Below are 19,076 nucleotides of genomic sequence, written 5' to 3' on the forward strand. Positions count from 1 at the left end.
ACTATATGGACTTTGGTTTGATGTCAAGGAAATGTATGTCCTGGTTAGAACGTTAACCTCAGGACAAGATGCTTTTCTGTCAGGTTTACATCATTTTGTTCCAGAATGGTATGCAGGCAGTCTTTTCAGTATCTCCTATATTTAAGTCTACATGGGAGTAGCAATATCTGGAAGACATGCCTGTGTTTCAGTAAACAGGCAAACTGTGCAATGCAATCCTTTGTTCTCAGGAGAGTCAGCCTCCCCTGAAGTGGGTATCTCAGTGGTGGGTCCTGCAGGGAATGGGGATGCAGGAGAGCAGGTTGAGCTCATTGCCCTGCTGCCAGCTCTCCTTGTGGCCACCAGAAGGGGATCTAGGTTACCTTCTGCTTTCAGGTTGAACAAGAGCACAGCAGTGCACAGTGTGTTCCAGCTTGTTCTCAGACCTGAAGGCAGCCAGCAGAGCTTGAGGCCGTGCCAGCCCTTGGTGCATACCAAGGGTATTTGTGCTGTGGCACCCCCACACATCCACACTGCTTTCACTGTCACACCGTGCTCTCTCTGGTCCTGAAGCTGCTCAGCACGGGGTGGAAGGGGCTTACAGGGGGCTGAGCTGAGGCTGTGTGCAGCTGTGGGTGACTGGAGCTCTGGCACTGATGGCAGTGCAGCCCCCAGCAGTGCCACAGACAGAGCCTCCTCCTCTCTGGTCCCGATGGCTCACCTGTGCAGTATATAAAAGTATACATAAATGCAGTAAGGATTGCCAGGGTTCGATGCCGATGGCCTGGCCGGTGTAAGTACTGGAGAGGAGAGTGAGGTTTGGGATTCCCCCATTGTAAAAGCCCTGTGGATTTATGATTGTATGATTGATTCTGGTGGAGGAAAGGGGATGTTTGGTTGTGCCTCAGGGTGAAGCCGTACAAGTCTCAAAGCAGTTCCGCACATACAGGTGGCAGAAGCAGCAGTAAATGAAATATCCCTTATTTTGGGAAATATCTGACTCCTCAGAGCTTTCTGGACCAGCTGCTAATCTCTTACATCAGCTTGGCTACTTGCCTGGCATTGTTTAACAAAGAGTATTGCTAGAAACAGCCAAGAAAAACACATCTGAGGTACCTGCCTGGTGCTTGTTAGTGGCATGGTAACATAAGGATGCTCTTAGTTAACATTCACCTTTGCATTTGTGATGGTTAAATTGAGAAGCTGTGAGTGCAGCTCAGCTTTTCTGCTGTGTTTTATTGTGACTGGACCTACCAGCTGAGGTTCACATACAGCTCATGGCAGTAGAGCAGCCCAGGTAGCAGAGGTGCCTTTGCAGTGGTGCCTGAGCCCTGCCTGCCAGGGTAGAGCCATGTGGGGATGCACCTTCACTGCAAACTTGTCTGGCTTTATGGACAGACCTGTGGTTACAGGGGACAGCAGGCTCAGGAGGCACCCTGCTGGTGTGTGACCTCTTCATCAGCCTGCTTGGGTGCAGAGAGGGGATGCCCAAACCCCTACTGCTCTGTTTCTAGGAAAAGAAGGAATAGCCTTTAGGGAGGTGGATAGAGTTTCTTTGTGCAGCTTCAGCCAGTGCAGATGGGCAGCTCACATCCTGTTGAGTTAGAGTGTTGCATCTTGAAACAGCAACTCTGAAACCTCCCAGCTAGTGCAGGGCTGGTTGTTGGTCTGTCCCTGATGCCCCACATGGGGACATCAGACAGAGCAAGCCCCAAGCTCGACTTCATGGCCAGCAGCACACAATTAGTTTTGTGATATTGTGACGGGAAAAAATCCAAGGGATTGACAGAAGCTGGGAGTTAAGCAAAGGCCTCACAAATAATATTAAAACATGACATACTGTCCTGTTTCTCCAAGATTTACAGCATTACTTGTTCCTGTTTATTGTTGCTGTCTTTTTATTTGTCCCTTTTCTTTTTACACATAATTAGAATTTTTTTCATTTGCTGTGGAATGGTTCACTTCAGTAGGTAGGTCCAACTGGAATGATCAAATCCTCTAAATTACGTATGCACTTTCCAATCAATTAGCTTGCATTCAACTAATGTAATAACCATGATGTGTGACAATTAGGCATTTGCTAACATGACTAACAGTGAAAGCTAGGTAATGTTCCAGACTGCTTTTTCTTTCCTCTAAATCAGAGTTTCACAAGCCAGTTAATGCTACTTTTGAATCAATGAATTTAAAAGTATCTTTTGCAGCCACAGAGCTGTTGTAACCCTTTGACTGGGATTTTCAAAGGTGAATGCACCCTGCCTTACCTCAGAAGAACTTTCATAGCTCCCGAGTTTTGGGGAAAAAAAAAAGTCTGAGCTGAGCAAATGACATTTGTACCTTTTGGGGGAAGAGCACAGAGCTTTGGGGCTATCCCTGTGGTGGCTCTAATTTGGTAAATGACTTGGCAGAGAGAATAGTGTCAGGACAAGGCTGTTCATAGCAGCCCCAGTGCACACGTACCCTGCACCACAGTCAGTGTGTCTGTCACTTCCCTGCTGCTCTGTCCAGGCACCTCAGCAGAAGAGATGCCTTATCCTGGTAGCAGCTTCTGCTTTGATCACTGTGTCTGCCTGAATCTGTGTGAGATGCAGGGTACAAGGTAAGTTAAGCAAGGTGATGAGGTACTGAGCTGGCTTCCTCTTGGCAGTCAGTGCAGCTTCCGAGGAGCTGTGTTCAATATCTGCTTATGGCAAGGAGCAGCCTGGAGCCCTAGCCTGGCTCCCTGGCCCATACAGCTGCCCAGCTGTGCAGACTGGGATGCAGCACTGGTTTCTTTGGCACCATGTTCTCATGTGCATCCCTCACACCGCAGCACTCGATGCTTTTGCTCTGCTCTCTGATCTCGAGAGAAGGAACACAGATTTGTGGAGGATGTGGAATGAGCTGCGGAGCAGCGCTGCTAGGGCTGGGTGGCCAGGTAAACCCACCATTTCCACTGGCCATTCCCACCCTTCCAGCTGCTTGGTGAAGGTTGGTATCCCTGCTGCCTGCGTGGTTTGGGGATTTACAGGACAAACCCCAGTCAGGAGCAAAGCATCCCCAGGCAGTAAGCTCTGTTGTCTTTCCCCATTTCAGCCATCTCTGACTTACAAACTACTCGTCAGAGAGAGATGCAGAGTATCACATTACAGAAATCCTTCTTTGAGGTGCTGCTGAAACAGTGAGGGCTGAAATTACTGACCAGCTAAACTGGAAGACATGAAGTTCTTTGATATGACTTAGTTCACTGGTGGAGAAAACTGTATGGTCAGTTCAGCTTTATTCAAAGATCAGTGCACTGTAGGAGAGTGATGAGCACTGTTTGAGGGCTTTGTGGCTTACATGACTGTTATGTCTTGCTCTGAACAGACTCTTGGAACATTTCCCTTAACCATTGCCTTGTTGTTTCTTTCAGATACAAATCTTGAATACAGTTTAACTGATGAGTATTGCAGGCATCACTTCCTCGTGGGGATGCTTCTTAGAGAAGCCTCTGTTGCCTTGCAGGACAATTATGATATCAGATACACGGCCATCTCAGTCTTAAAAAATCTCTTGATCAAGCATGCCTTTGACAACAGATACCAGCACAAGGTCAGGCCTGTTTTGTCAGCTTTTTAACTTAATGTTGTTGCATTTTATGAACAAAAATAAAAATCACATGCCAGAGTTTTAGATATTGCATGGTGCACCAAGGGTATTCTGATTGCTTTTTAGGGAACTGTAAATAACCGATAGTTACAGAATAACAGTAATATCTCAGAAACCATCTAGGAAATAACTGAAACCCTCTTACTCATGCTGAGTATTTAGGTAATTAAGTCTTAAACCATTAAGGAACTTGAGAGAGTCGTTAGCCAAGAGTTGTTCAACAAAATTAGGATATCAGTGATGTTCTGGTCTTGGACCTAAATTCATATCCTGTATCAATATGCTATAATCAGGAAACAGAACTGATCTCTGTTACAAGTCAGTTGCCTTTTTTACTAATTAGTGACTCAGTGGAGAGGATCTTGATTCTCATGAGGTGCTGGATTTCCTCTGGATGGACCTAAGTTTTCTTTGGGTGATGGTGATGCTGAAAGAGGCTGGAAATGGGTTTGTTTTGTCTTGGTGCTGCTCCCTGTTCACCCATATCCCTAGCTACCTGTGCAGACACTACCTGTCCTTGCTCTAGCCTGAAAACATTTGTTTAGAGTTTTGGTCCTCACGTTGCTCCCTGTGTGCTGCATTCCTGAGTGTTATCTGGGAAGATGGATGGCTTGCTGGCATGAAGGGGGTGGGAGAAGTGCCCCAAATGTGCTAGGGGCTCTCATGGGCCCAGAGCCAGCTCCTCTTCCCTCCCTTCTCTGCCTGTTTGAAGGCCTGAGCTGGAGGTGGGCTTGCTTTTCTCTGCAGTGATGATCTGTGACTAACTCAGGAGCTGTTTGCTCCCTCAGTGTGCAGTACTCCCCTGACTCCTCAGAAACTCCTCCTGTCTTACTGCTGTCCCACAGGATATTTGTATATGTCTGTGCTCAGGGCAGTGTGACCAGGAAATGCCTGGAGCCGGGGCAGGATACTCAGCTGGTATCCAGAGACCCCAAAGCAAAAAATCACCTCACAGGCAGGACAGGCTAAGCATGTGTTGGCACACCCTTGCTCCAGCCAAGGAGACCCCAGCTCTATCAACAGCTGAGAGAAGGTTTTGTCAACCCATGAGTATTTTCAAGATTTCTTTTCTCTTTTGTCATACTGAATCAGAAGAAAAAAAATGGATTTCTTTATTATTTAAAAAGTTTGTAAGCCTTAAATTTCTTTTTTTTTTAATCTTTCAGACAAATCCAGAATAATGTATGTTTAACAAAAAAGAATTGGATGTTAAAGAGTCTTCAATTTAGAAAATGTCAATCCAATCATTTTTTATCTGTACCAGTTATAATCCAAATTATTCTGTTCCTACAAACTGTTTTCACTAGAAGCATTTGCTATGGAGAATTTCTCACTGGAAGCAGTAGCTAGCACCAGGCATGGAGCAAATACTTCTGTTACATTGCTCCTGGGTGTTGCACTTAAAAATCAAACTATGCAAGTCAAGAGCCATTTAAAGAGTTAGGAAATCCAGGACTTAGTTTGTTACACATCCTGTATGACTGGAAATGTTATTTAGCTTCCAAAACCCCTGAGTGCCCCAAGCTTTTTGCTAGAAGGGTAATACTTCTCTGGCACCTCTGGAAGTGGAGATGAGAAGCCAAACCAGCTCACGTTCCCAAGCACCACATACAGTGTGTAAATACAGATATATGCATATTTTGACTCAAGACTTCCCCTTTGTTCGCTCCTTTGGAAAATCTCACTGAGATTTTTTCTCTGTGCCTGCTTTCAGAACCAGCAGGCAAAAATTGCCCAGCTGTACCTGCCTCTGTTCGGGGTGCTCCTGGAGAACCTGCAGCGTGTGGCCGGCCACGAGGCTCTGACCTCCTGCCCTGCCTCCAGCCCTGTGAGTAGTGCTGGGATGCCTCTGTGTCTGACACGTTTTGGGGCAGTGTTTGCAGTGCTGTGAGGGGAGCTGAGTCCCTCCAAGTGCAATGAGCTTGAGCGGGGCTCGGCCTGGGACTCCTGCAGCTGTTCTGGGGAGTCGTCTGTCTTCCCAAGAATTGTGTGGGGGGCTCCTAAATGGCCCTAGCCTTGCAGACTAGACTTTCCTCCTTGCTGGGGCAAAAGAATAACAAATAGGACATCTGAGAAAAACAAGTCAAAATTTCAACTCAAATGATGAAAACAAAAAGGAAACTACTATTACTCACTTTAATATATTCTGCTGTTCTTCATACTCCTCCTCAAGTTCTTTATCTCCTTGTTATAGAAGTAAGGAAATTTCAGTTTTCATCTGTGTTGTTTTTAAAACCTGCTCTAATTTGCCATTTTGTATTGCATTGTTCCTTTCTGTAAGAGTATAGGTGTTATCTTTTATTGGTCACAAAACCTTACATTGCTTTACAGGCATCCAGGGATGAATTCATATGCAGTTTTCCATCCCCCTCAAGCAGATCCAGCCTGATTGCTGACAAAGATCCAGGTAAATTAATTTTTCTAATTTCTAAATTTCCCATTTATTTTTGACACAGCTGTTACCAGCCTGAAGCACCCAAAACCTGAAACAGTCATCTCCTAAAAGACCTCACAGACTCTGCATGGTTTTCCCCAGATGTGGTATCACCCTAACTGTCCTTTTCAGATTTTTCCTTTTCCAGCTTCTGACACGGGGCTTTGGCAAGCCCCATCTGTGCTCCTGCACTGTGCTGACAAGTGCAAAGAGCTAATTGTGGGGTCTGGGGTTTTTTTCAGCCTGTGGAGCAGCCCTTCCAAATGGCCATGCAATAAAGCGAGAGGACTCAAAAGGATCCCTGAACTCAGAGGGAGCAACCAGTTCCCCGGATCAGAGTGAAAATGTAATGTACCAGGGGATGGGGAGAGCAGTGCTCAGCCTGCAGGCTGTGCTAAGTAACGGGGAGGGAAAAGGAGTTCCCTGTGGTAACACTCTCCAAAGGCAGCTTATAGATATCTCTGGAAACAAACAGACTGATGTTTAACAAAGGACAGAGTCATGGGTCGGGTATGCTTTCCCTCTTCAAACATCACTGAGCCAAAAATAGAATTGTTGACAAATTACTTGTTGAAGATGAAAGGCAAAATCTGTATGGAAAATCTCTGCTCCTATGGTGCATTTGTCCATACTCAGATGTGCTCCTTGTGTGTGGGTGGGTCTGAGCCTGGCTGGAGCCCAGTGCCTGGTGCTGGGAATGGGTTTCCAAATGTTTGAGAAGCAAAGCACCATGGTGTGAGATTACCAGTGACCACTGACTTAGGATAAAATGTTTGCAGGAAAACCAGCCCAGGTGAATACCGCAGGCCCAAACTTGCAGAATGTGACTGTGGTCTTACCACAAAGACCTCTGACCCCACTATTCAGACAGGGGATTAGTCAGTACTTTTCTTCTTGGCAGATTGCTCACATGGAAATCAGGTATTTGTGCAAACCAGCCCCTGGTTTTCCTCAAGGCACTTTCCAGATATCTTGGGTTGGCATGAATCATTGATGCATCTTCAAATCTTTGGCCCTTGCAACAAGCAAGGCAAAGATTATCTGGGCTCATGGCTGTGTCCTGACATGCTTAGAAGAGATGGGGCCTTGCAAGCTCTCCTGCATAAATCACAAAGCTCTGGGACTGAGTACAGCCAAACGCTTGACTCTCCAGCAAAGCCCTGAGCACGTGCTCCAGTGCTGCTGCAGGGAGTGCTGCTGCATCCAGCTCAGCTCTTCCCCCATGGCCAGACAACCTCCTCTTGAGTTTTAAACGTTTCTGAGAGTTGTTGAAAGCAATCTTTTTGTTAGGGAATGCAGTATCCACAAAACCATGTGAAAGCAATGCCGTGTGGAGGAGCACAGCTTCAACAGTGCTCTGCAGAGGCAGGCACTTTGTCATTGCCCTGTTCCCTGGAGTGAGTTGTGTGCTGACTTGATAGTTTGGCATGGTCAGTAGCATAACTCTGGCCATAGCACCATGTCTCCAGCTCTAAAATGATTGTTTATTTCTGCTTCATTATGACTCACATCCACAGCTTATCCCAGAATAAAAAGCAAATAAGATCTGTGGATCCCTCTCCAAGCATATGAGGCAAAGCTTTAGGAGAAGCCTAGAGCTCAATCATATCCCTTTTTCAAAGGATACAGCTCAGGCAAGCACAGAGAATGCAAAATAAAATTGGTATCATTTGAGAAGTCATGCTTCCTACCACACAATGCCCAAGCCTTTCCCACATAAATTGCTCATCAGCAAGATTTCACTCTACTTTGCCTAAGTCATTAAGTAGGAGGAAAATCAAAACACTTCCAAAAATCAAGGAGATGAAGAAGTTCGTAAGATGAAGTGTCCTCCTTTTATAATAACTGACATTTTGTTTTGAAGTGTATTTGTTTAGCAGAAAGTAAGATTTTTGTTTTAAATGGTGACAGCCAGTGGATTTTTTTTTACAAGAACTGGCTTTAAAAATGTCCAGAAGCTTAGATGCTGCAGAGAGCAATGAGAATGAAAGCATGCTGCTGTGTGGTTTGCTGGATAATCTGTCATTCACTGCCTGGACTTTTTTCTCTGAGCAGAGAAGTGTTTGGTGATGTGCCCAGGATTTCCAGGCTGCTCATCACTGGATGAGCTGTTTCCAAGGCTTGGTGCTGTGGGGTGCACATGTGGGGGGCAGGAGGGATGCCAGCACACCAGGTTTGCTGTGCCCATGCTGCACAGCCTCTGGTGCACAGCCCAGGATTCCAGGCCCTCCCTGGGCCTGTCAGTGTCACCCCCGTGTCCCCACAGATCCGCAGGAGCTCCATGAGGAGCAGCGTGTCCCACTGCAGCCGGCTGGACCAGTTTGAGATCCGGACACTTCTGATGTGCTACCTATACATCGTGAAGATGATCTCTGAAGGTTGGTGCCTCCTGCTCACTGGAGGCAGCCACAAAGATAAGGGACCATCAGTTTTGGCCTATAAGGTCCCCTCTTTGAGTTTTTTAAAATCTCAGTGCACTGTTCTTCATTTTCTTTCAGATACTCTTTTAGCTTACTGGAACAAATTCTCGCCCCAGGAGCTGATCAATGTCCTTGTGCTTCTGGAGTGAGTATCTTGAGGCTACTCTTCAAACCCTGCACCTTTGTGTGGTCAGAATGGCTAAGGAAGGGACCACAGTGCCCACTTTGTCATGTGCAGCACTAGGGGTGTCTGGCCAGGTTGGAATGACATGCTCTTCCTCCCTCTGAGGAGAAGCAAGTGTGTATTGAGGAAGCGTGGTGTAGTGGCAGTGCCCCGTGCTCTGAGGTGTGTCCCACCACCTGTGGGCTCAGCTTCCCCTGTCACTATCACAGCCTTCACTTAGCAGCAAATCTGGGGAAACAGATAGGTGAGATGACAGGGGTGTGCCACAGAACCTTGAAACCAAGAATATGAGGTCAAATGACTTGTAGATACAGACCCAAACCCTTGTGCACAGAGAAATGTCTCTGCACGCAAGAACTGGGTAGGTTTTAAATGTTTCGGATCATTCCTGATCTGCAGATCTGTAACACGTATGTATTTCCTTCCTAGGGTGTGTTTATTTCACTTCAGATACGTGGGGAAGAGAAATATTGCCAGGTACTGCATCCTTCCATCTGGTGCTGGGGTGTGGGGGTCATCCCCGTGCTCCCTGCCCCAGCAGAGGTGGGAAGGGCTCATGCACACCCAGGCTGGGCAAACCCCAGCGGGTCTGGGGCTCTGCCCAGCTCCGTGCCCTGAGCACAGACCCCTCACCTCAGCACCCTGCCCCTTCCCTCCCCTGCAGCTCCCGCATGAAACCCCCAGGCTCAGGCGAGCGCAGGTTGGCAGTGTCCCCCCCAGCCAGCTGCAGGTGAGACAAGAGTCCCTGCTGCATCCCTGCTTCCTGAGCAGCATCCCTGCTCTGCTCTTAGCCCTAGGTCCTCCTGGAGCAGCGAGGTCGGCGTGGTGTGGTCAGTCCCGCTGGGATTGTCCCAGACTGGTGTGTTGGAGGGAAGAGGTGTCCATCCCGGTGTAATCCCATAGTGGCGTGGCTGCTGCCGCTGCCCAAACGCTGTCTGTGCTCCCCTTGCAGGGTGCAGGATGCCTGGTTGTCCAAGCACACGGCGGCCGAGAGGAAATCCCAGACCATGCCGGCGCTGCGCAGCAGAGCTGGGGTGAGGCTGCAGCACCTGGGCAGCCTGGAGACCTCCTTCACCCTCAACCACAGTACGTACAGCAGGGCCACGAGGGCCCCGCCTGTGTCGGCCTGATGGAAACTGCATGGAGCCATGTGCTCCTTGCTGCTGGCTGCTTCAGGTTACTCAAATTCTGTGGAAATGCAGTGGTCACCGGGCCTCCCTGCAATATTCCTCGATGGGTGAGGGTGGGATTTAAGCCAGACCCTTAAAAATCACCCCTGGGACTTAGGACTTGTGTGGCTTTCTGCTCTTGCTTGTCTTGGCTGAGCTCCTTGGCCGAGTGTGTGTGCAGGTTTGGGTAGAGAACAGAGCAAGCAGGAGAACTGCACAGCACGGAGACCTGTGCTGGATCTGCTCTAAGCGTCTCCATGTGGGGGTGTTTTGTTTGAAGCCCTTTGCCATTTCCCCTCTGTGGAGACAACCTGGACACCTCATGCTCTGTCTGGCTTTAAAGACAGTGATATTCAGGGACAATACAGATGCCTGGTGTGGCATCAGGCTGAGGCAGCTTCTCTGAATGGAGTTGGCAAATTCAGCATCTTGCTGTCCTTGCATCATCTCCCAAACGCGGTGAAGTGCAAGGGGAGAATCTTACAATACCAGCACTTAGATTTTTTGGGAGCTGGAGTGTTGAAAACTGTTTCCTCCCGATTTTCTGTCTGTCTACAGATGCAAGCACCTCAGAAGCAGATATTGTGCATCAGGCATTACTGGAGGGCAATATTGCCACCGAAGTGTGCCTGACAGTCCTGGACACCATCTCTTTTTTCACTCAGAGTTTCAAGGTCAGCACTGAAATAAAAAATGTAGAAATGTGTGCTGTGTTTTATATGTTATGGATTTTGGTGATCTCTTCTCCTAGAGTGGAAGAATATGGAAGGCTTTACAAAAGCAAATATTTTGCAGCTTGTTTATTTTCCAAAACACTGAGAGTTTCACAGGGTCTCAGAGTAATTTTCCCCTTATGCAACCTTGCCTTTTCTTCAAAACTGCAAGGCCAGAGAAAATCACATTGATGTTATACCATGACTGTAGGTATTGCAAAAATAAAATAAGAGGTAATGCGTATCGTGTAGAAAAGAGGGACTAGAGGAAAGGGAAATTAATGTCCAACATTTTTTGAACAGTCACTCTTTTGTACCCCAGATTACTAGAAGCAAGGCCTGGGTTTCTTTGAATCACAGTACATTAATATCTCTGGGGCTGAGGCACTCCAGCTGTGGTTACCAGTGCATACAGGACCAGAACCATGGGTGGAAGTCTGCTGTTCCATATTGGGATTCATGCTTTTGGCAGTCATTGCCATCTACAAAACCAAGGCTTCTGTGGTGAAGAGAACCCTAGGATGGCAGCAAAATACTCAAACGTAAAGAGCAAAATGTCCCAGAAGACCTCCTCCTGAAGTGTAGTCAGAGGAATCCTGCATGTAGCAACATGTCTTGCACAGTGTCACAAGAGCAGCTCTGGATTTCAGAGCAAGCCTGATGATTTCCTTTTTAGATGGAGATGAAGAGAAAGGTATTCATAGCCTCTGCTTCTGCTGCAGAGATGAAAAGCTCTCCTGGTGCAGACATTAAATTCCTCCTTAGATGTTTGGTAACAGCAAAAGGATTTCAATGCAACACTTAAAATTGCTTGACTTTCTCAGATGCCTCTTTTGGAACATTTCTGAACCACAAAACAATGTGATATTCAAACCACAGGATAGACTGGATTCCCTTCCCCTTTAGTGGGCTCCAGCTTCGCTTTTATGGTCACAGCACACATGAGTGGGTGCTGTGCTGCAGCAGTGGGCTGGTGCTGTTCCACTGCCACAGGAAATGAGCTCAGTGTAAAGGTCTGCACAAGGCCTGTGCAAGGTGTCAAAATCTGAGCCAGCCCAAGGATTGGGAGGACTGACAGTGGGATGGGAGCTGTTGTTTTCCTATTAGAATGGGATATCCACATCCTCGTGCCATGCCCAAACTTCCTGCACAGCCCTGTGGGGATGGCAGCAGGCACAGCCCACCTGATCTGACACCAAACTGTATCAATAACCTCCAAGTAATTGGGGGTTATAATAACCCCAAGATGTTTTACAATATCCCCACATGGTGCAAACTGGCAAAGCTCTCAGGAAACAAGGGAAATGAAATTACTAACTACAGCTATGAATCTGTCCAGTGAAAAAATGGGTCTTCTTCTTCTTTTCATTCCCTCTCTCTCTTTTGGGATGCAAACAAAACAATTTTTGAGACAAATAAAAAGAAATGGAAAATAAACAGTGTGATAGTTACATTGGTAACAGCTTGTTTTATTTAAAATAACTAGGCAACCTGTGAAAGCTGTACAGAATATTGACTTAGGTTTTGGAATTAGTGATGCAAAAGTGATAAAATATTTTAGTTTTTTCTCTGCTACAAAAATAGCTTCTACTAACTACTGTCAGTTTTTAGTGATTGTCACATTTTATTGGTTATGTTTTTACTGGAGGCCCTGTTGCTTATCTGGCTTAAGAATTAATGTGATTAATTATGCAAAATTATCTCATTTCCAGCTTTAGGCACAACATTTCTGTAAAGTAAATTCTCCTGTTTCTTTCCAGACCCAGCTTTTAAGCAACGATGGCCACAATCCACTTATGAAGAAGGTTTTTGATATTCATCTGGCTTTTCTAAAAAATGGGCAGTCAGAAGCAGCCCTTAAGCATGTATTTGCCTCTCTGAGAGCTTTCATTAGCAAGGTAGGTAATACATGACAAGGGTGTGGGAGAACTTTGAAGTATGGCAGACAGGCCAGTAGGGTTAAACTCCTGTAAAACTGATGTTTTGGAAATGTGCTTTAGAAAACAGCTTCAGTGACTTAAAAAACAGCCCGGGTTAAGTTCTCAAGTTTTTTCTTGGGTGTCAGGAAGCAAAAGGAGAAGTCATGAGGAATTCCCTCACTTGCCTTGGTCATAAAGTTTAGTGTCTGTTCAACCAGCAGCTGGTGCTTGAATGTTTGCCCCAAACTGCCAATGCTGCTCACAGTGCTATTGCCTGAATAATGCATGCACTGACAAGCAACTTCCCACCCACTGCCTGGGAGAGATGACAGTTCTTGCTGAACCTTGTCTGTGCTCTCTGAGCCCTCGCAAGTAGTGAGGCTCTTTAATGCTCTGAGCTCAAAAAGTGACAAAGCCACATCTGACCACAAAAGAGCAGTGACTGATGCTTCTGGCTGACATTGCTCTTTGTGCTTGTCAAAACCTGCCACTGCTCATAAGGATATTTTCAAGACCTGATGTTCATGCAAACACCATTCCTCTCAAGCTTCACAGTCATCATAAATACGAAATTAATTAAAGCATCTCAGATCCCTTGAGAGCAACGCTTCAATTAACAAGTAAAATCCATGTGGCAGATTGCAGCCACGCAGGGCACAGTATCTGAGTGGTAAGCAGCAAAGAGTAACTTCCAAAGGAGCTTTTTCACTAGCTGCTGAGCAAGCCTAATTAAAAGAAGACACTGCTAAACTATTTTTCAAAGGTGGAAAAAGTCTGTGCTTTGTACATTTTGCTGGAACCCCACAGAAAAGCTAAGAGTATAAGACTAGGGCTGGATTTTGGCTTGTGCTAAGCAAACACATGAGAAGCAGAAATGCAGAAGTCTTGCTGGCTGCCTATCTGCTCCAGTCAGCATGGTCTCCTACAAGGTGTTTTTCCATGGGGCTTCTTAAAGCCGGCTAGATTGACAAGTGGCAGGGGCAGGAATCACTCAGTTTTTCTGCAGTGTTCAGTGCATGTTTATTGCTCTGCCTTTCTTTTGAGTTTTCTGCTTGCCTGTGATTTGTTCAGCCTTGAGACCCATCCTGCTGCAGATTTGCATGCACTTCATTCTCCCCCTTTCTAGCCAAAAGTTTGTTTAGCCAGAAATATATGTTTTGTGCCTATAGCAAATAACAGACATTCCTTGCCTTCCTGGCATGTTTTCTGTGAGTTTTTTTTTTTTTTTTTAATGTGAAGCCAAACCTGCACACCTGCTCAACTTGATCTCACTGTCAGCCTTCAAAGCCTGGAGCCCTTCAGGGATTCCACACTTCCAAAACACCAGGAGGCTGCATGCTTGGCTGCTGCAAGGATGGGCAGTGGGATTGCTTCCTTGGGTTTATGCCAGTCTAAATCCACGCTGAATTTCACATCATGGGTCTTTAAAGATACAAAATTATGAAAAAAATTATGAAAAAAGATGAAATTATTCATTTCGGCTTTCTCACATTTCCCCTATGACAGGACATATATGGCTTCTGTAAAAGCAAGATACGAGCCCAGAAGATGGTATCTATAAGGAGGAAGTGTTTTCTTTGCCAACTCCATAACCACAAGAGTTCCAAACTTCCTTTTAAGTCCTCTCAAGGCTTCTTCTGAGGCCTAAAGTGGCTATGGTGGCTGAGGCAGGTGGTCACTACATTTCATGACAAGTCAGGGATGAAATGTTTTCCTGCAATTTTGTTTTCAAATACTAACTCTGATCTACTTTGTAACTTCAATGAAAGCAAAAGGGACTTACAACTTTGTCAGAGCTAGAATGGAAAATTTCTCATTTTTATGGCCTTCAGTAGCTATAATTACAATTAAAAGAATCCCCCTCTTGTTTGTGGTCACAGCAAATGATTGCTGAAGGGAAAAAAACCTCTTGAGATGTATTTTGCATTAAATCCAGTTATTTGACAGGCAAAAGACTTAAAAAAATGTTGCAATAGAGCAAGGATCAAAAATCTTCTGTATTTGTTTGCATCTTTGGTTTTGGTTGAATGTGTGTGTTCCAGGAATTTGGCAAGAAAGCTGCTTCTGTTTTACTGGCTGGTAAGAACCAACAAAAGCTAGATAGTTCTTGTTTCACACTCTAGGTTTTCTTAAGAAATGAATCTGTCTTTTCAGGGCATCACTTACAGATAAATGCATATATAAATACCTATATGCATGCTTAGGAATGGTCTTTAAATTAAAGGTTATAAAGGAAAACATGCATAGAGGAGGGATGTGCATTAAAGACCAGCTCAGACATGTGTTCTGCCTGTCCCCAAGCTGCCCTGCCCTCACGTCCCTTTGGGGCTTCTCTGGGAGCTGGCTGCTGGGCTGCCCCTGCTCTGGTCCATGGTATTGGGGCTGGTCAGAAATGGCTCCTGCAGTGTGCAGTCATCCCCACAGGGGCTGTTTGTGTTCTGGGCCAGCTGGAGAGCCACAGCTATTCACCCATGGATCTGCTTCCCTGAGCCTGGCACCAGCAGCCTTTGCATCTGCTTGAGCTTGGTCTCCGGAAAGGGACGTGGGTTCCCTGTGAAAAGGCACAGGTTTTCCTCCAGAGCTGCTGTGGTGTGGAGGGGAGTGCACAGGGCTCCTCCTGCAGCAGATTCCCAGGCAAGGGTTTTGCCCCTAGCAGTGGGTTGGAAATGTCTGGAAAGCCTCTGCAGGCAGGCAGTGTCCCTGCTGAGAGCCATGGCTGTGCTGTCTGTGCCTGCCCTGGCACACAGCTGTGCCAGCTCTGGGCTCAGCCCAGTGCTGACTGTGGTCCTGTCTCACTCTGGGGGAAGGACAGCACAGCAGTGGGCAGCAGTTCCTTGAGAGCTCCTTTCCCAAGTGCATCTGTGATCTTCATGGCCCTGTGTTATTATGATGTTTGTTTTCTTCCTTTCCTTTCCTTTCCTTTCCTTTCCTTTCCTTTCCTTTCCTTTCCTTTCCTTTCCTTTCCTTTCCTTTCCTTTCCTTTCCTTTCCTTTCCTTTCCTTTCCTTTCCTTTCCTTTCCTTTCCTTTCCTTTCCTTTCCTTTCCTTTCCTTTCCTTTCCTTTCCTTTCCTTTCCTTTCCTCCTTTCTCTGTTTTTTTCTTTTCTTCCATTTTGATTTTTGAAGATAATTTTTGGCCAAAGGCAGTAAGCAAAAAAGCATTTTGTGTCCTAATTCTGGTTTCTTGGTGCAATCACAATATCTTGCTAGCCATGGGTCCTAGATCCCTGTTTTAAGACCCTGTCAGTAGCACGCCATGTGGTAATCACGGCAGTACCTACAAGTTTTCCTGGGACATATATACTTAATGCAAAGAGTAGAGGGCCACAATAGCAGTTTCAGCCTCTGACTGACACTATTTACTGTCATCTCCCATGGGCAGAAGGTGGTGGGGCAGATAAAAGTGGCTAATGGACCGTGTCCCATGAGGACCAAGGGGTCTCGAACAAACCGAGCACATCTTTCCTCTGTAGAGGTAAACCACGGTTGTCTCCGTTGCCTCTTTTTGCCAGGAAATTCTTTGGGCCGGGTTGCCAGCTGCAGCAGAAGGAGCAGAGTGCTGCTGTGCAATGCCCAAACAGCCTCCATCCCCTCGGGAGGTGTTGGCATCTCCCCTCCCCAGCAGGTCCCTGCGCTGGCTGCGGAGCGGCTGCGTGCCGGCACAAAGCTCTCCCTGTTCTGCTTCCCTGTGCTCAGCCTGCTGTGGCCGGGCTGGAAGGAAGCCGGCTGTGGTGTCACCTCCCCACCAGCCACCTCTTGTCACCGCAGCCGGAGGGGCACACCCTGGCATCCCCAAGAGGCTGCTGCCACCGGGGAGGGCTGTGCTGCAGTGTCCCTTCCAGGCAGGGCTGAGCTCCTCCTGACAACAGTGCTCAAGGGTTTGGGGAGGGGACAGGCAGGCCACCGGGGTGCTGGTGTTCCCCTTGTCCCTGAGCCCTGCTGTGACCAAGGGAGCTTGCGCTGTGGCTTGGCTTGGTCCTGCTGCTCCCTGGGTGGCCCTGTCCCGGGAGGCAGGGCAGGTCACTGAATTTTAGGCTTTGAGGGACAAGCCGGTCTCTTGTTTGCATTCCTGAGGGCATGCAGGCATGATTTTAGATGTTTTTGGGGGATCATGTAGAAGTAGATGTGTGAGCATTGCAGATCACGTTTCCCAGTGAGATTGGATTCCTGGTTGGGCTCTGATGGATTTTCTGATGTTCCAGATAGCTTGTGGTGGGAATGTCTGTGGTACTTCTGCTCTCTGCCCCACTGCTTTGATTATGGCTTTTGTAAGAATATAAGTCTGTCAGTCCAATTTGGTGAGAATTTGCTGATAAACCCAGATGTTATCAGGGAAGAGGTTAGATGGACATAAGCAATCACATCCCCAAGAAGTGTGACACCAAAGTTCACATTGCTCTAGGAAATAAAGTTAAAAATAGGCCCCAAATTGATTCCCACAAATGCTTTCAGGCTCAGAATTCTGGCAGAAGTTTTGCTGAGGCTGTCCAGGCTGGAGCTTAGTTTGTTGTCCTGTGTCCCTGCCAATTTGAACCCAATGCCATTTAATGGTGCATTTTCTAATATTCTCATGTCTCTTGCGAAGTTTCCCTCAGCATTTTTCAAGGGAAGGGTGAACATGTGTGCTGCCCTCTGCTATGAGATCCTGAAGTGTTGCACTTCCAAGGTGTCCTCCACAAGGAACGAAGCCTCTGCTCTTCTGTACCTCCTGATGAGAAATAATTTTGAGTTCACCAAAAGGAGAACGTTTCTCAGAACTCATCTTCAGGTCAGTTGTTGGAGAAAAGCTAGAGAGCAGGACACCCCAGATTTGATGAACAGATACAGCAATAGAGCTCTGTGACCTCATACCTTCAGAGGACCCTGCCATTGCCAAAGGGGACAAAAGTCCCCCTGCTTCCCAGGCTTTGCTTAATTCCTATTTCCAGTGACTGGTTCAGGCACCTTTAGGAAAAATAATTGCCATCAAGTACTCCAAGCTGTTGAGTTCTAGTGTATCAGACACCAGACACATCTCTGTGCCAGAGGCTGGCTAAGAGGGAATGGAAAGGACAGCTTGAGGTATCCCTTGAGGTATCCTTGAGATGTCCTCAAGGACATCCCTTGAGGCATGGAAGGGATTTCCTTGGAGCTTATATTTTGGCATTGGTAGTTCTTGAAGCAAATGCACATGCCTAGGGGGACAGATAAACACCTTCTGGGTTGTAAAGAGTCACAGAAGAAGGTAGCTAATGTCCATACAGGGATTCATGTTATAGTAGTTGGGTTGTTAGTTCTGCAAAGCAGTTTGGTCCTCTGGGGAGTGTCTGTCCTTGGGAGATGCAAGAGCTAAGCCACAACACCAGCCAGTGCTTATGTGGTGGAAAAGAGGTGATGTTTTCCTGTGAGCATTTTATTAAGTGTGACCTTAATAAAACCCTTTTATTAGGGCTTATTTAAATAAAGCCTCTACCTTGTCCCACAGATAATAATTGCAGTGAGCCAGTTAATTGCAGATGTGGCCCTCAGTGGTGGAACCAGATTTCAGGACTCCTTGCTCATCATTAACAACTTTGCAAACAGTGACAGGCCTATGAAGGTGAGTGGGAGATGTCACATCCCATCATGTGCTGTCAGCCATTTATGCAAGGCTGGGGACAGATTCCAGGAAACTGTATTTAAGGGTTGCACTAGTGACTGGAAATGGGATTTATAGGCTCGTAGTGGGCTGCATTTTGTCTGTAAACCAGTGTTTATATGCCAGCAGCAATAGGACCAGCTGCTCAGGCAGGTCGTGCTCCAAGCACCTCACGCCAAGGGGAGGGAGCCAAACAGCTCAGGTTGTGCTTTGGAGTGTTCTGCTTGCAAGGTTGTCCAAAGAGCTTTCCAGGAACTCCCAGCTTGGAGAGAGATGTCAAAGGAGGGCCTGATATTTCAGTTGCCTGAAGGTAATAATTAGCAGGATTTAGTTTTATTCAGCTGAGTGTCAGTAATGTTAAGAAAGAGTGCTTGTGTGGAGATTAATGATTGTATTTCTTTGGAAAACAATTGCCTATCTTTGTACTAGAATTAGTGGTTTGTGCCCAACCCATTGAGCAATTGGAGGGTACTCCATTTCACACAGAGTAGCTGCCCAAGCAAGACAGGGGAAATGGGAAGTGGTTTTACAGTATTTTACAGACCTGAAGGTTTAATGGGAACTTCCATTAGGTGTTTAATTGTGATCTAACAAATTTATATGTAGGATATAGGATGTACCTGGCAAAAATCTCCGTTCTTTTCTGCACACAGATATTGGTGAGGGTTTCACTGGGCCATCCTTTACTTGTAATTTACAGCACGAGGTGATCGTTATGTCAGGTTTATGTATTTGTGCAGGTGCAAGAGTATAAGTGTGATTTCAACACACTGGAGAGAATGCCATGCACAGCCATAGCAGCAGCTGAGGAGCAGGAATCTGAGAAGAGGGAACATAAGCCAGGCTCATTACAGTGGGGAGAGAGCTGAGGGGGAACCTACCTGTTGCTTTCCATAGCAGGCAGTTTAGAGATGTGGCGTGCAGGACGAGAGTTAGTGTATGCAAGTTGCAGCAAAGGCAATTCCAGTTTTGCTTAAGAAAAAATTATTTCCCAAGAGCATTGTGCAGTCCTG

General features: G+C 46.6%; 1 protein-coding gene across 3 annotated transcripts in view; it reads left to right on the forward strand.

Annotated features, from left to right (window-relative positions):
- The window catches only part of DOCK11 (dedicator of cytokinesis 11), a 77,251-nt gene that overhangs the window by 44,480 nt on the left and 13,695 nt on the right, over nucleotides 1–19,076 (forward strand). The window contains exons 31-43 of one of the 3 annotated variants that reach the window (XM_062503016.1): nucleotides 3,374–3,552; nucleotides 5,324–5,437; nucleotides 5,941–6,016; nucleotides 6,286–6,389; nucleotides 8,310–8,421; nucleotides 8,542–8,608; nucleotides 9,077–9,124; nucleotides 9,312–9,377; nucleotides 9,600–9,733; nucleotides 10,375–10,490; nucleotides 12,290–12,427; nucleotides 17,032–17,214; nucleotides 17,911–18,024. In XM_062503016.1, the coding sequence (XP_062359000.1) occupies nucleotides 3,374–3,552; nucleotides 5,324–5,437; nucleotides 5,941–6,016; nucleotides 6,286–6,389; nucleotides 8,310–8,421; nucleotides 8,542–8,608; nucleotides 9,077–9,124; nucleotides 9,312–9,377; nucleotides 9,600–9,733; nucleotides 10,375–10,490; nucleotides 12,290–12,427; nucleotides 17,032–17,214; nucleotides 17,911–18,024 (1,451 nt within the window). The remainder of the gene's footprint in view (nucleotides 1–3,373; nucleotides 3,553–5,323; nucleotides 5,438–5,940; nucleotides 6,017–6,285; nucleotides 6,390–8,309; nucleotides 8,422–8,541; nucleotides 8,609–9,076; nucleotides 9,125–9,311; nucleotides 9,378–9,599; nucleotides 9,734–10,374; nucleotides 10,491–12,289; nucleotides 12,428–17,031; nucleotides 17,215–17,910; nucleotides 18,025–19,076) is intronic. The other 2 variants (XM_062503017.1, XM_062503018.1) reach the window with 2 other exon arrangements.

The sequence above is a fragment of the Cinclus cinclus genome, chromosome 15, assembly GCF_963662255.1.
Source record: "Cinclus cinclus chromosome 15, bCinCin1.1, whole genome shotgun sequence".
Classification (NCBI taxonomy): domain Eukaryota; kingdom Metazoa; phylum Chordata; class Aves; order Passeriformes; family Cinclidae; genus Cinclus; species Cinclus cinclus.